Source organism: Amblyomma americanum, chromosome 8 (assembly GCF_052857255.1).
Source record: "Amblyomma americanum isolate KBUSLIRL-KWMA chromosome 8, ASM5285725v1, whole genome shotgun sequence".
Classification (NCBI taxonomy): domain Eukaryota; kingdom Metazoa; phylum Arthropoda; class Arachnida; order Ixodida; family Ixodidae; genus Amblyomma; species Amblyomma americanum.
In genome coordinates, this window is record NC_135504.1 from 6,805,489 (window position 1) to 6,819,481 (window position 13,993).

The 13,993-nt window shown below is 47.6% G+C and overlaps 1 protein-coding gene across 1 annotated transcript; it reads right to left on the minus strand.

Annotated features, from left to right (window-relative positions):
- LOC144101679 (uncharacterized) lies at positions 1-12,643 on the minus strand. The gene is made up of 6 exons (XM_077634813.1): positions 12,553-12,643; positions 11,694-12,131; positions 9,365-9,584; positions 6,721-7,004; positions 3,628-3,903; positions 1-1,236 (listed from the first exon to the last, which is right to left on the minus strand). Exons 2-6 carry the CDS (start codon positions 11,985-11,987, stop codon positions 1,189-1,191), a joined length of 1,122 nt encoding a protein of 373 aa, XP_077490939.1. The 5' UTR covers positions 11,988-12,131; positions 12,553-12,643; the 3' UTR covers positions 1-1,188.
- Between the last annotated feature and the right edge of the window lie 1,350 nt (positions 12,644-13,993).

A 13,993-nucleotide genomic window follows, 5' to 3' on the forward strand; every position in this document is an offset into this window, starting at 1 on the left:
ACTCATGTTTCGCGGTTCATATGGATGAGATATGCTTTCTTCAATTCCCTTGTAAATTTATCTTTGTGCTTTTATAGGACCGAAGCTTCGTTGAACAGTGAGGTGCAAGGGGGCTTGTGGCGACATTTTTGATGGTGCAGTGCCGCCAAGGTTTCTCTCCTTTCTGCAGGAAACTTGGGCCAAGTGAGAAATTTCATCCAGCGCACTGAAAAGTTAGCGAACGTTCAAATTTTCAACAGTGCTACACCAATAAACCGCGGGCGGGAAAACTAAACATAACAAAATAATGTTGGACTTCATGACGATATTGCTTTTAAGAGCAGTTAGCATCGATGCTAACAGGCGGTGCTCGCGGCGCAAGTTTCTAGCCCTTCTGTTTATAACAAGGGCAGCGATGAGTTTATTTGTACCTCTCAATGACCAGCTTTCTGCTGGAGAAGCACCTACGAAATGCGCTGTAGAGCAAATTGAGTTAAACGCTGAACTACCATTGGCACCTAGTCCATGTGGAGAAAAACACTCAGAAACCTGCCGGGGAGAATGGGCTAGAGCTAAAAAACATCAAGTGAAGGAGCTTTATCAGGATTGTTAACAAGGCCTGTGCAGGAAACAAAAACCACTGTAACGTACTCAAGCTCTACACGCAGCAGCGAACGCGTAATATTTGTCAAAAGTCTCACAAAGACTCACATACACTACACTTGCAGAAGAAGCACGCTACTCTTTCGCAGTCTATAACCTTAGCTGCGAAGAATGAAGCTAGAGAGATAAAAAACCATTACTTTTCACAATAAAAACAATAACTAACGACGGCATTCATCAGTGATCCCTGCGCTCATTGGAAAGCAGTTAACATGTTAAGGCGGCAGGAAATTGTTCAAGGCTTGTAGCGCGTAGGCTGATGGAAGACGTGAAGCATATTGCTCGTCTATCGAGCCTACCGGTGCTGACTCGAAACGATACTCGAGCGCAAACTCTGGCTAAAATTAAACAAAAAAATGCTAGGTGGGTCAGTACAGAAAGTGCATGTCCAGCCACATATCAGATGTAGGTATACCACTGGCCGCAGCATGTGCATACTCTGCTGCGTCGTCACGGCAGCTGGCGATCAATGGGCTAATGGTTCAGGATTTGAACAGGAGGCTTGGCATAGGAATGCTTCGGCCCCGTCGGATGTCCGCACATTGTTTACAATGTCGAGTGTTCCGCTGAGAAGATGTCGAGCATGTCTGGCACCTGCGCGCAGAGGGCGAGTGAAATTAGTTGGGTTGACTTCGTTCTAGCAAATGCATTCGAAGCTGATAGCACATATAAGCAGTAGTAACATAACTGTGTGAGTGCGCCCTCTTCGTTGGCATTGCCAGACGACGAAAATTGTACGAAGTGCACGATGACGTGGGCGAGAGTTCCGCAATGGTATTGTGCCAAACATACTTCACCCTTACTTATGCTATAATAAGAAACACCCATAGATCTTCGAGAACTGCTGAACGACTGTGATAGGAGCTAAAAAAATATTGGAGGACGCTTTAGCTTCGCCTTTAAGAGTGGAACGTGACAGCGTGTTGCAGCACTGCGAGGGAGTCCACAGAACGCCATCGCCAGCTCGGCGCGACGCATTGCCCGTTAAATCGCTCTGCTACGTGCGGTGAAACGGACGCGCGGAGCGGCAAACCACGTTGAAGCGCTGCCGGCCGCCTTGCCGAAACTCGCGGAACTCAAGTTGCAGTCGTAGTTCGTCGGTACATCGTTCTTGACAAACCCGATGCCACGAACGCCAGCATAGCTTCCGCGCCGAACGAACGGGCAGCAAGCCGCAAGCTTCGTGGTGAACGCGCTTTGGATGTGCGCTGCGTTGTTCGCCGCTCACCGCGTGATTCCTGCGTGCCCGCAAGGCCCCACTGCGCTCGAACGAGACGAGCGGGAGGCGCTGCCGTCGCGCGAGTTGTGATTCTTGTTGGCAGTGGAAAGGGGGGCACAGCGCGTGCATTTCTCTCTCTTCTGAGGGGATAATAATAATAATTGGTTTTTGGGGAAAGGAAATGGCGCAGTATCTGTTTCATATACCGGCGGACACCTGAACCGCGGTGTAAGGGAAGGGATAAAGGAGGGAGTGAAAGAAGAAAGGAAGAAAGAGGTGCCGTAGTGGAGGGCTTCGGAAGTCGCTGCGCTGTGGGGGTATGGGGGAAGTGGGAGAGAAACGAGGGGAAGTGCTCACAAGAGCCGCGTCGCAGGGGAGAGGGGGTTAGAGTGAGCGAAGGAGCCACGCTATCTGTTGGGGCAATGGCGTACATTGCGAGGAGGAGGAGGATTTTTCGCTCACCGCCAACGCCGCCGACGCCGACACCGGCTTTTCTGCTACATGAGCTCCTTAACGCTGTCACGTTAAAATCAGGGCCATCAGACAGTGCTGGCTATATCACATTCCTCTTCCCCACAGAAAGTGTCTACTGCTAGGCTTATTTTAAACACATGAATAATGAGACATTACACAGAGGATCCATCCTTCTACCAAGAACCAACACGGCTCGATCTGGAGAGGCCGATAATTGGTGCCAGCTTATTTCAGTGACGGCTGGGAATTCTGTGTCATCCAGGGACACTAGTTGACGCAGCGATTGTTCTCCTCTTAGCAAGTATAACATAGGAACCTGAAAGGGTAGCTATCATAAAAATAATAAATAAGGACATTCATTGGAAGAGGGCACAGGGAAAAAGGTTGAGTTAGGGGTTTGGGAGATGAAGTTCACGGTGGATATGGCTTTAGAAAAAAATAAAGGATTCTTGTTTGAAACAACGACCAGAACAACGGGTTGAACAAACAGTTCTGGAACTGACTCGCAGTGAGGGGAGGTTGTACGTGAGTGGTTGTGCCTGTTTAGATAGCGGATAAGAATAGGGACGCGGCCACAGTAAATTACTGGTAAAGTGAGAAGGCTGTGCAGCAGTTTAGGTGATTGGCGCAATCTGCCGTGAAAAAAGAAGCGTTCAGACGGTAACTTCTTTTGCATTGACCGTCATATTTCTGTTTAAAAACGAAGAAGTTGGCACCTGTCTCACCAGGTGCCAACTTACAACTATAAAAAGAGCAGTGAAAAGGAAACTGATAGATCTAACGCTAAAAAACGAGAAAAGAGCCGAGTGGGTTGCGGAAAAAAGGCGTGTTAAGAACAAATGAACTGAAATTAAGAGCAGGAAATGGGCGCGGTCAAAGCATGAAGCGCGGAGAACATATAACCTATGGTCCGTTGCGGTAACAATGGATCCTGAAGAAGAGTAAACATAATCGTCACCATCACCACCAACCTTACTGCACCCACTGCAGGGCAAAGGACTCTCCCATCTCTCTTCAATTAACCTTGTCCTTTGCCAGCTGCGCCCACCGTATGCCGGCAAACTTCTCGACCTCATCCGTCCAATTAACTTTCTGCCGGCCCCTGGTACAGTTGCCTTCTCTTGGAGCGGCAGAGAGTAGCGTCAGAGATGCGAATGTTTGTTGGGATAGACTGGCAGCAGCTGGTAGAGGACAGAGTTCAGTTTTAGATCGGTCGGAGAGGCCTTCCTTTTTTAGTGGACACGAATGGGCACCCGATGATAATGTTGTCTAATGAGATGAAAAATACTCACCTTACTGACATCAACCTTCTGACATTCCTTTGAGGAAGAAGCCTGGGGCACTCGCGAAGCCCGGCGCAAGTGCAGCGTCCGCAGCTCTTTCACGACTGAGTCCTCGTCGTCGGGAGACTTGCTCTGCGACGAGGGACCAGCGCCCAAAGTTGGCGCTTCGACTGCGGACAAGGCGGCGAAGCCTGTTATTTTCGTCGGGGATTCCCTGGAGCTGGTCTCCGGCTTCTCTGTTTCGGCAGAGTTGCCGGCCGAGTGATCAGCCGAGAAGATGTCCAGCTAGGGTGGAAAATGTGCGAAGGCAACGGTGAAGCTTGGTAAAAAGCATGAACCTCTAGACGTGTAACCCGCTCAGCCACTTAGGAGTGAACATGGGACAAGGATAGTTCTACCGCGCTCCAACTGGTGAGCCAAGGAGCGGGATCGAATATCGGCCATGGTGGTCGTATTTTTGATAAAGGCAAAATAGAACAACTTCCGTGTCCTGTGCATAGTCAATTCACGTTAAGAAACTCCAGGTGGCAGCAATTAAATACAAGCTTCAGAATGACAAATGTAGAACCAAGAAAGATTTCTCTGTATATCGCGTGGAGATTGGAACTTTCTGCTTTACACACCATACTACACCATACCACACCATACCACACCATGCCACACCATGCCACACCATACCATGCCATACCATACCATAACACACCATGCCACACCATACCATACCATACCACACCATTCCATGCCTTACCACACCATGCCATACCATACCATACCATACTGTCCCGTCCCGTACCCTACCGTACCATAGCATACCACACCATATCCTCCGTACCTGGATCCCATGAGAACGTTCTGAAGAAAAAGGTGTGTAAGTAGGAGCTGGGAAGGCAGTGTTGAGGGGAGCTGTGGAAGCCTGAATATAGCACATTCAAGCAAGGACGAAAGAAACCTCGCACTATCAGCCCTTCCTACGGCTAAATAGTTAACAACGGTAACTGTACTACCCGCAAACTGCGTTTTGTTTGGTTTGGTTTAGAAAGGTTTCAACGCTCCAAAGCCACTCTGGCTATGAGGGACGCCGTAGTGGAGTGCTTCGGATAATTTAGTCCACCTGAGGTTCTTTGACGTGCACTGACATGGCACAGTACGCGGGCATCCAGCGTTTCGCCTCCATCAAAATGCCGCTGCCGCTGCCGTGATCATACGTGTGTCTTTTGGGTCAGCAGCGAAGCGTCCTGCAACATGTGTTGTAGCATATAACTCAAGTTCACGTTGCACTCCTCAAACCTGCACTCAAGCAAGAAGTTTTTAGCGCAAACGCAGCTGGTAGTTATGACGTGATGGTTACAAATTCACATGTTACAGTTGCAGCACGTATAGGCAATGAAGCGCGCTGCAGTGGAAGGCTCCGGATCAATTGTAGCCTCCCGTGGCTATCGATATGTTTGTTTATCTACCACCAAAACACAACCACAGGGTCCAGGAATCAAACCCTAAAGCTACTGTCGAGTAGCAGAAGGCTAGAGACATTGAGATGCCATCAGTGAAGAGCACCAAGATTAATTCACGGAGGCTGCGGTGTTGCCGAACCTTCAAAGGGTCCGGAGGCAACAACCACAGTGCACAGGACTCGCAAGTCGGGGTGTGCGAAGATTAGAAAATTTTGGTTTGTGAATCGAACATCCTGTTATTCGTACATTGAAGGCATGAAGTAGTGTATGTCTAAAAATGATTTTAATTGAATATGTTGTCAATTTGTCAAATACTTTTTGAAAACTTGAGGTACGATTAAGGCGAGCCGTATTCTTCTTCGACGACTTAGTATGCGCGGAATGAATGGTCCAATGCTTCGACGTGGTCACTTCGTGTGAGCCGCGTTCATAATGCTCGTACATAGCCTCTAAGCCTGGACGACGCGGCAGGGCTCAGACAAGTTCTGAAAATTCTGCCTTCATGGCCAATCTCGGAGGCCGTTGTTCATACGTAGCTGTCAGCAGTTTCGTGGCCTGAGGTGTCGCAATAATTTGTTCTCTTTAGTCATCAATAGGAGAAGGTAGTATTTCTATATCTATAGCTTGATGGTCATAGAGTTAATATACTGATTCGTTTGCGACCCTTTGGGGAGCTAAGTTTTCCGTCTTCTAACAGCTATAGTTTAACTCCGTAAGTTATAGCATCGTACCACAGCTCAAACGCTGTGCTTCAGTGTTTCGCACGATTGCTCGTTGTAGTACGAATCTTTGCACAAGTAGCAAATATTAGCAGAAATATTCGATTCCTATTCGACTCGGTCTTTAGCTACATTATTCCTATTAGGTTTCGCTTGGAAAAAGTACTATTCACCACACGCCTACTCGTAGGACAATCCTATACATATATAGTTTCTAACTATTACCTGAAGAGAAGCTGGCGCCTCGTCCATGGCAGTTTGCATGGAGCTTCCTCGACACCCCCTTATCCACCATGGGCGCTCTAGCATCATGGGGCGGAGAGCTAGAGACTACAGAACCACAACTTTTGTCCATACAATATATTGCAAAAATAAACGTTGTTCGATAATCAAGAATGCCCTAACATTCAATATCCTGTCTATAAATTGCTACAAACGAGCAGAAAAGCATGTGAATACAAAGTTTGCCCAAAATAGGAGATGGCTTGCTCCCCTATTGGCCATGTATTGCGCAGCACATAAACCAATATTTCTTGCTTAAAAGGCGCACTTTTTAAAAGAAGTATGGTTTTTAAAAATGTTTTTGCTTGAGTACTTAAAAAAGTTTTTTAATGGCATTTTGGAAAACAGAAACTTTTATTGTCGCCGTGTGCGGTTGCGTTTTCGCTACTATGGCTTTTGCGCGCTACGTTTGTGCCAAAGTCGTTTGCGCGCAAAGAGCGCCATGGACGGAAAGAGAAATCTCAGTAAATCCACTCTGTGTTACCTAAAAAATCCGACTGTCCCGCATTAAGCAGCTCACCAGCCCGTGATGCTTTGAGCGTCCATTGGGGCTGATGTGCAGCGCCGGCAGCTTTTCTTTTAGTTAATAGTAAGAAACTCCATGATCTTATAGCGTCTAAAAAGATTGGAGGTGAGGGGAACTTGTATACCTGGTGTACGCTCGGTTTACGGCGTTCGGGTTTCAAGGCGAACTGGGACACCCGCGACGCCCGGCGAATGGCTACGGCAGCTCGGAGCTCCTGCATTTGTGGGTCTTCCGCACCGGAAGGAGAGGCAAGCTGCGCATGCGTAGCTACCGCGCCGCCCTCTGGTTGAAGCGCTGCTGATGCGGCTGTCTTTGCTTGCGGTTCTGGTGGGGAGGTAGTTCCAGGCAGTGTCACACGTGAAGCGGTCGATTTACATTGCTTGCGCTTTGTCTTCCGCTTGGCGGGACCTGCGTGTAAAGGGGGGTACAAGAAAATCTGCCGTATTTTGAAGTGCTTAACGATTTCCGGGTAAAGCTCATTTAAAGTTTGTGGACATACTTATTCACGATTCAAATAAGGCAGTCTCTAGAGTGCCGTCCGATCGGGTTTTTAAGCGATAGCATTAGAGGTCCCATTTATAGGAGAAGCCGCAGTTATTCGTGTTGGTCGTTAGGTCACAGCCAGATGACCTCGCGCTGGTAGTCCAAACACACTACAACAACGTTCACATACAACAACAGTGGGGATGTTACGACACAGCTCCTCATTGCACTGCAGGGTCGTGACGTCATTCCATTACCATTACGTAGTGGCTGTGAAGAAAAAAATCAATTGCACTGAAAGAAAAATGATAGAGCCGGGACTCGAGCCGCGGTCCCCTGGGGTCTTGAGTCCGGCGCGATACTCCTCGACCATTGAGGAACGTCTATACGACTTGGTTAAAAGGAGGCCTTGTTTGTCTTGCGGTAAATAAAAAATCAAAAGTATAATAAAAACTACATTAAGAAGAAAACGGAACAAAACAAAAGTACCAAAAGCACGAAGTTCTCACCGGAAACCTAGTTTCTCAGTCTTCGAATGTCCTACTGGGCTCAAGCTACGCATTCTAGCGCTGTCCGGCAGCAGATCTGCCGCTCCTGTGTTTTCGCGCTGTTGCCGGTAGGCTGACGGTGCTCGCTGAGCACCGTTTAGGTTTCTGCGCCCGAAGCGGCGATTACAAGCACCTATAACCACTACATACTTTACTTTCTGCCTCTTTACTCCCTTCTACCCGATTTGCACCCTTCGGGTGGAGGTGCACGGATAGATGAAGATCAGCCTTGTAAAAGGTGTGGAGGGCGAATGAGAGTTTGCTGCATTCGGCATGGGTGAGGAGACAATATGGCGCGGAGTAGAGGATTCGATTGGAGACCAGGGCATGCGTGAGTTGGCAGCCTGCTTTCGGTGCAGGCCCGGCTGCCTCTGCACAACTCGCCGAACTAGGCGAACAGTCGAGTGGCGGATGGTGAGGACAGGGGCTACCCACCGTCCAGTTTGCTATCCCGTGAAAGTGGACCCATTGTTTCCCCCGGGCAGCCATTGTGCTATTTGATCTCTTGAAGGTGGATTAATATTCTCCCCCTGCGAATATTAAAAGCGAGGAATAGGACGCACAGATGCAGTGGAGCGCGAAAGAGGACACAAAGGCGAAATGATGACAAAAAAAAACGACACTCATACTAGGATTCCCTTCTTATCACCCGCGTGTCTTCTTATGCGTTCTGAATACTCACTAGCTTCACCCTACACGCTGGTATTTGTTCGCCCTGTTCAGAGAAGTGTCGGGTGATATGCAATAATTGGAGTTATGCCTCTAGTTTATTTGTCGGACAGCTTAAGACTAGCGTGAATTCTTGCTCCACGCTCCTCACGTTACAAGAAGGTGATATCCGTTAAAGAACTTTACTGCAACTAGAAGCCAAGAAGACAAACCCACAGCTGCATTGCAGCCTCTTCACTGGCCGCTTTCTCTCAGTTATATCAGAGATGGAGAGGCACAGATGAGAATGCTGACGAGAACGCATCACCACCGCTTAACTAAGAGAAATTGCCATATCACTGAGAAAAAAAATCACAAATATCCTCCAGCCTTCACGGCGTCGAAAAGCTGGCAGCCACTGATATACCGTGGGCGTGGTGCCATGTGGAGCGACCACGTAGTCCTAGCCGCCGTCATCCCACGCTGTCATCAAGTGACTATCGGCAACACAAAATTAGTGACTTCACCTGCTACAAAAAAAAAATATGCAATTGGTGGCCGTGATTTGCATTATGCATCAAATTTGGCCACCTGATCCAAGCCTATCAACTTTATGTTGAAGGGGCTGCACAGGCATCTCTGGCGCTGCCCCTCTGCGAAGTGTGTGAAGTGTGAAAGATGTTTACTGTGATAGCTGTAGAAGAGCCTTCCTCAAGGCCGACAAGCCTCGCTTTTCTCATAGTATATTCTAACTGAAATTACCTCACCGGGCAGAGGATGTTACGCTAGTTGGCCAAAGAGTCGGTACTCTTTCGATAATGCCCTCTGCATCTTCATGACTCACATGACCATGACCCATGGGAGCTTTAGACCAGGAGCTCCCATGGGACAGTTGAAGTTTGGTGAAAGAGCCTTTTCCCAACCATCTCACCCCAGAAGAGCCGAGCACCTGGCCGGGGGCAATCTTGTACTTATTAGAAAACCGGTGGGCACTCGGCGGCACTGGGGATCGAACCCAGCACCTCCCGAATGCGAATAGAGAAAGTCGCACGGGATAGAGGAAAGACCAATAGTTTGTTCTTTACTCACTTGCTGCCGCAACAATGCCATGAGGATTTCCGTGGTCCGACTTTTTGCTCTTGGGCTTGGGCTGGTCGCGGCTGCTGGGCTGCTTATGAAGATCGGCCGCAACGGTGTCGGGCGACTCCTTGTGCTTCTTGCCGCTGCTGCCCCGACGCTTTGGTTTCTCTTCTGCCGTGATAGCCGGCGGGAATTCTGCATGGGGCGGTGGCTGGACGCTCAGGGGAATCTGGAGTGCGATAACAGGAGACGCACCCACGTGAGAGCAAGCCAACCAACAGGACAAATGGTTGGGCGAATCGGTGATCGTTTGGCATGAATTTGAAGCTCGACAGCATGTGGTCCTTCTTTTTATACTGTCTTTCCTGCTTGCTGTAATAGCAGAACATCACGCTTAAAGCCAACCGGTTAGCGTGACAAAGTGTCAGCCTATAAGCGAGTTACAATAAGCGAATGACAATGAACGGATTATGAAAATCTCCTCTCCTAATAATTGGGTGCAAATAAACTGCCGGTAATCTGTACCCTGTGGGTCTTGGTGTAGCACCCAGTCGAGGAAGAAAGCAACGAGACATGTTTCAAGCAACATAAATAACTTTTCGTTGGAACATGCTCTTTACGGAAGGACTGTAATGCTATTAGCGATGCAGATAAAGCCATATCGGCAATAAGAAGAGACGGAGAGATATAAGCCTATGGACCGAGTAATGCGACTAAAATGGTAGTTTTTTTTTATAAATGTATTAATTTATTTTCGCGCCTTTAGGTTGGCTGAAAGTCTCCCTTCAGTGCATTTTAGCAGACGCTTAAGATTAGGACTTGTATGCAGCAACTTCCCCGTAAGAAAATAAACAGAAGTTAACACATATTAAGCTTCTGGAAGGCCAGATTTCGGCTTTGAGAGCATGTGTTTCTATTGGTCGTAGGAAATTAGCACACAATATTTATCGGAAATAAGTGCGCAGCTTCGTCCGATCATTATTTTCAATAACTTAGCGTCGTTTATGCAGTGAAGTTTTTTGTGCTATATGCTGAACCGATGGTATTCGCTAATGTGGCCACTTATATGACGTTATGAATGTTTTACTGCATGCGTCTCCTCAGTTCACGCATTTCATCAAAAAATGGATGCGCGCTTGGAAAGAAATAACATTGCGGCTATTAAGTGGCAAGGCGGACAATTAAAAGCAGAATGCAATCGTAAAATTTTAGTCCTCTGCTATCCTGTCTTGGTTTGCGCTTCATTATTGGCGCAAGCGGTATACCGTCGCAGCTATCACCTAGATCGGCTTTTTCGCGGGAAGGTTGAATTGAATAGAAAAGAACTGAAGGAAAACGCAGCCTTTTTATTCAGGCGGTTTATGCGACTGCTCTTTTCTTTAACAAAATGAAATGAATATATTTGGGAAAGTCTATTGACAGCGCAAGAAATTGTTATACATATTTTTATCGCATCCAGGACACGGACACAAAGAACAGAGACAAACACGAGCGCTAACTTGCAACTGATTTATTGAGGGAACCACGACGGCATATAAAACCAAAACTTGCGCGGGCGCAGCCTTACAAGTCACTTGGAAAGTGCCAAAGGAAAAAGTCATAGCACTAGAAGTGATAGGAAATTCACTTCAGCATTGTACAAGGCAACTGAAGTGTCACTGAAGTGTTGAGTGACACTTCAGTTGAGTTGTACAATGCTGAAGTGAATTTTCTACCACGTCTAGTGCGATGACTTTTTCCTTTGGCAGTTTACAAGTGACTTGTTAGGCTGCGCCCGCGCCGGCCTTGGTTTTATATGCCGTCGTGGTTCCCTCAATAAATCAATTGCAAGTTAGCGCTCGTGTTTGTCTCTGTTCTTTGTGTCCCTGTCCTGGTTGCGCTAAAACTATGAATAATTTGTCAAAAATCTAACTAGCCCAACAACTAACTCTTTTAAAGCGCAAGAAAGCACAATAAAATCTCACATATTCATTACCATTCCCCCAACCTCCTCAGTATGAAAATGATGAAATGACACAGCTGCCACTGCTTTGTGCCATGCACCTGCCCACATGTGGCCCTACCTGTATAGCTTTCCTCGCACGACGGCAGAGAGGATTCTCACATTCGACAGCGTTCCTGCAGTACAGATCACCGCTCTACATTGCCGATTTATCACGGTGACGCCCTCATGTTTTCGACTACGGAGTTCACGAGAAAAACTGCTAGGACAACTGATGTGCCGCCTTCCTCAAGCTACTAACGAAGAAGAAAGCAAAGAGCTGGAAATGTACTTGCGACAAGACACGAGAATGTGAGGCTCTTCGTGATTGTACGCAGCCCTGTGTCCTCAACTTGCCTGTCCGGCTTCGCTAGCTGGCGAGGTGATCCAGGACGGTAGCCGCTGAAGAACATCGGGCTCAGCAGCGGGGGACCCGACGACGTCATAAGTATCAGCGAAAGGCCGGACTGGCGTCGCTTCGCCCGACGTCGGCAACGTGGGGACGTGCGACGCAGTGCCCTGCATGGCGTAAGCGCAGTGTTCTTGCTTGTATTTGCGCATCAGCAGCCAGATGAACACGAACATCAGCACCACGCCGACAGCCACGATGATCATGGCCACCGTGTCGTCGAACACGCCCGTCGTGGTCATGCTGACAGCGGCGACCAGTCGAAGGCAGAGGACGGTGAAGGGCAACCATGGAGGGGGCGCCCTGCTCCACGCTTGCAGCGTCTCTGGCAAACCCACTTAATTCGATCTGTCTTTTTTCGGTGTCTGCTTTTTTTGACGGGCGCACTGCAACAATAAAGGTGGCTTTGAGGTGTTGCAAGAAACGGATGGAGACAGACAAGACGGAAGCCAGGAAGGTTAATCAGACAACCTCTCATTGGCAACCTCAAGCACAGGAAAGTGGATGGAGGATGCGAAATAGAAGTGAGAAGGGAAGTTGGGATCAGTGGGTTGCGTCAATGAAATGCGTCCGTATTGTCGCTCATGGCACTCTAACTTGTGGTTCGTATTTGAAGAGCGCATAGAAGGGTTGTAGAACCCTCTATGCGGTTATGGGGCCACTCACATTGACCTCTGTAAAGCACCCTTTTTGGGGTGAAACCTGTCGCAGTTCGTGGCAGCGTAGAACATTTGAAGTCAAATTACGTGGCCTGCCAAGAGCCTAATCGGCTGCAGGTCACTCTTCGCTGAGATGAGAAGGTCTTACCGTGTCTGCGAGGCGTGATGCGGAAGAGGCCAGACGGCGAAGAAGCCTCGTTGAAAGCGCCGTGTGGAGACAGGGCGTCCGTAACTCGGCGGTCTCTTCTTCTTCTACTTCGTCCGTCCATCCACGCGCAACGGGGTAATTGTTTGGTAGTCCGCGGGGTGAAACCAATAAACTACGCAACGGAGATCGAATTCTGTCAGTAGAGGGAAAAAATAACAAAAAGCAAATAATAACAGAAAAAAACTGCGGGCTTGGAGCCTCAACTTGTAATGGTTGGTCAAGGATTGGATGAATATTTACAAAAAGTAGCCAGACTTTTGGAAAGTGTAGAAGTAACTACATTAGCTAATTACACTTGGTGCTCATATTTTGTCGTAACCTACTGTGGACATTTCCTTGTTTATGCCACTACACCTCTGCCAATCCCCCATGTGGGTATGTGCCATGTTTTAAGAGCAAGAAGAAGAAGCTGCGTTGCTCAGCAGCCAAACTAGCACGAATCTTCTGTACTATGGACACGCCCTTGTTGGCAACGCCCTCAGCAGCTACACTTTTACCGGGACGGCCATTTTCCTGAACATGACTATCTGCAATTTCTTCTTCTTTGGAATAAAGAGAGACTGCGAAAGAAAGAGGCCGGCATAAGCTTTAGTTGCCATAGTATGAGGACAACAACAACAAAAGGCGTTAGTCTGACGACTAAATTTAGTCCAGAAGGACGTTGCTTTGTTTTGTTTGTCATCCGGCTCCATGAATATCTCTTTTTGACACGGTGTCTACGACTGTTGTCAATGCACGAGATTTTGTACGCAACTTTTCAATTTTTTTTTCGAAGCATCTAGACCTGTTTTTACGAAGACAGTGATGGTGGCAATGTTTGAAAATCCTGCCGAACAGAATGAAAGGGCCATTTTGAGCCCAGAAAAGGAGGACCGCTTTCTGAAGAATAAGAAATAAAAAACTTCTACGCGCCAGGTAAGTGCTACCCAGTGCTGTAAATTTTGTCTTCATAACGTGTTGGAATATTTTGCTGAAGGATACTGAGGTGCCTTTTCATTAAGGAAGGTATTTCGGATGATAAAGAAAATCATTTGGGCATAAAAATGTTTTCTAAACAAAACAGCTGAAATTCTGTGTGCTTGGAAGTGTGCTCTGTGCGTGAATTCTTAATGAGTTGGAGCCATTCCAGTTTCTTTTAAACAGGGAATGCGAGATGTACAAATTCTCAAAATTTCCTCGATACTAGATCCTAATGTTTGTCTCAAAAGGATATACGTGCTTTCCAAAAATATAAGTGCGGGACTCCAGCTTTCGTCGTCCGAGATGATCGTCCTTGGGCTCAAATTTTAAAGTAGCTGGCCCTAACCTTGTTGTCGCTGGAAGACGTTTTTTTTGTTGATTGTATGAGAACAAATGGTTTCAAGAGAGGCAGGGAGAGAAA

What these genes read in the sequence shown, in the direction of transcription:
- LOC144101679 (XM_077634813.1), bottom strand. Translation starts at nt 11,987, where the DNA reads ATGACCACGACGGGCGTGTTCGACGACACGGTGGCCATGATCATCGTG. An exon ending in CAGCTAGCGAAGCCGGACAG is followed by an intron (nt 9,585 to 11,693) that starts GCAAGTTGAGGA and finishes ATCGCACTCCAG; the next exon opens with ATTCCCCTGAGCGTCCAGCC. An exon ending in AGAAGGTTGATGTCAGTAAG is followed by an intron (nt 1,237 to 3,627) that starts GTGAGTATTTTT and finishes CTCTGCGCGCAG; the next exon opens with GTGCCAGACATGCTCGACAT.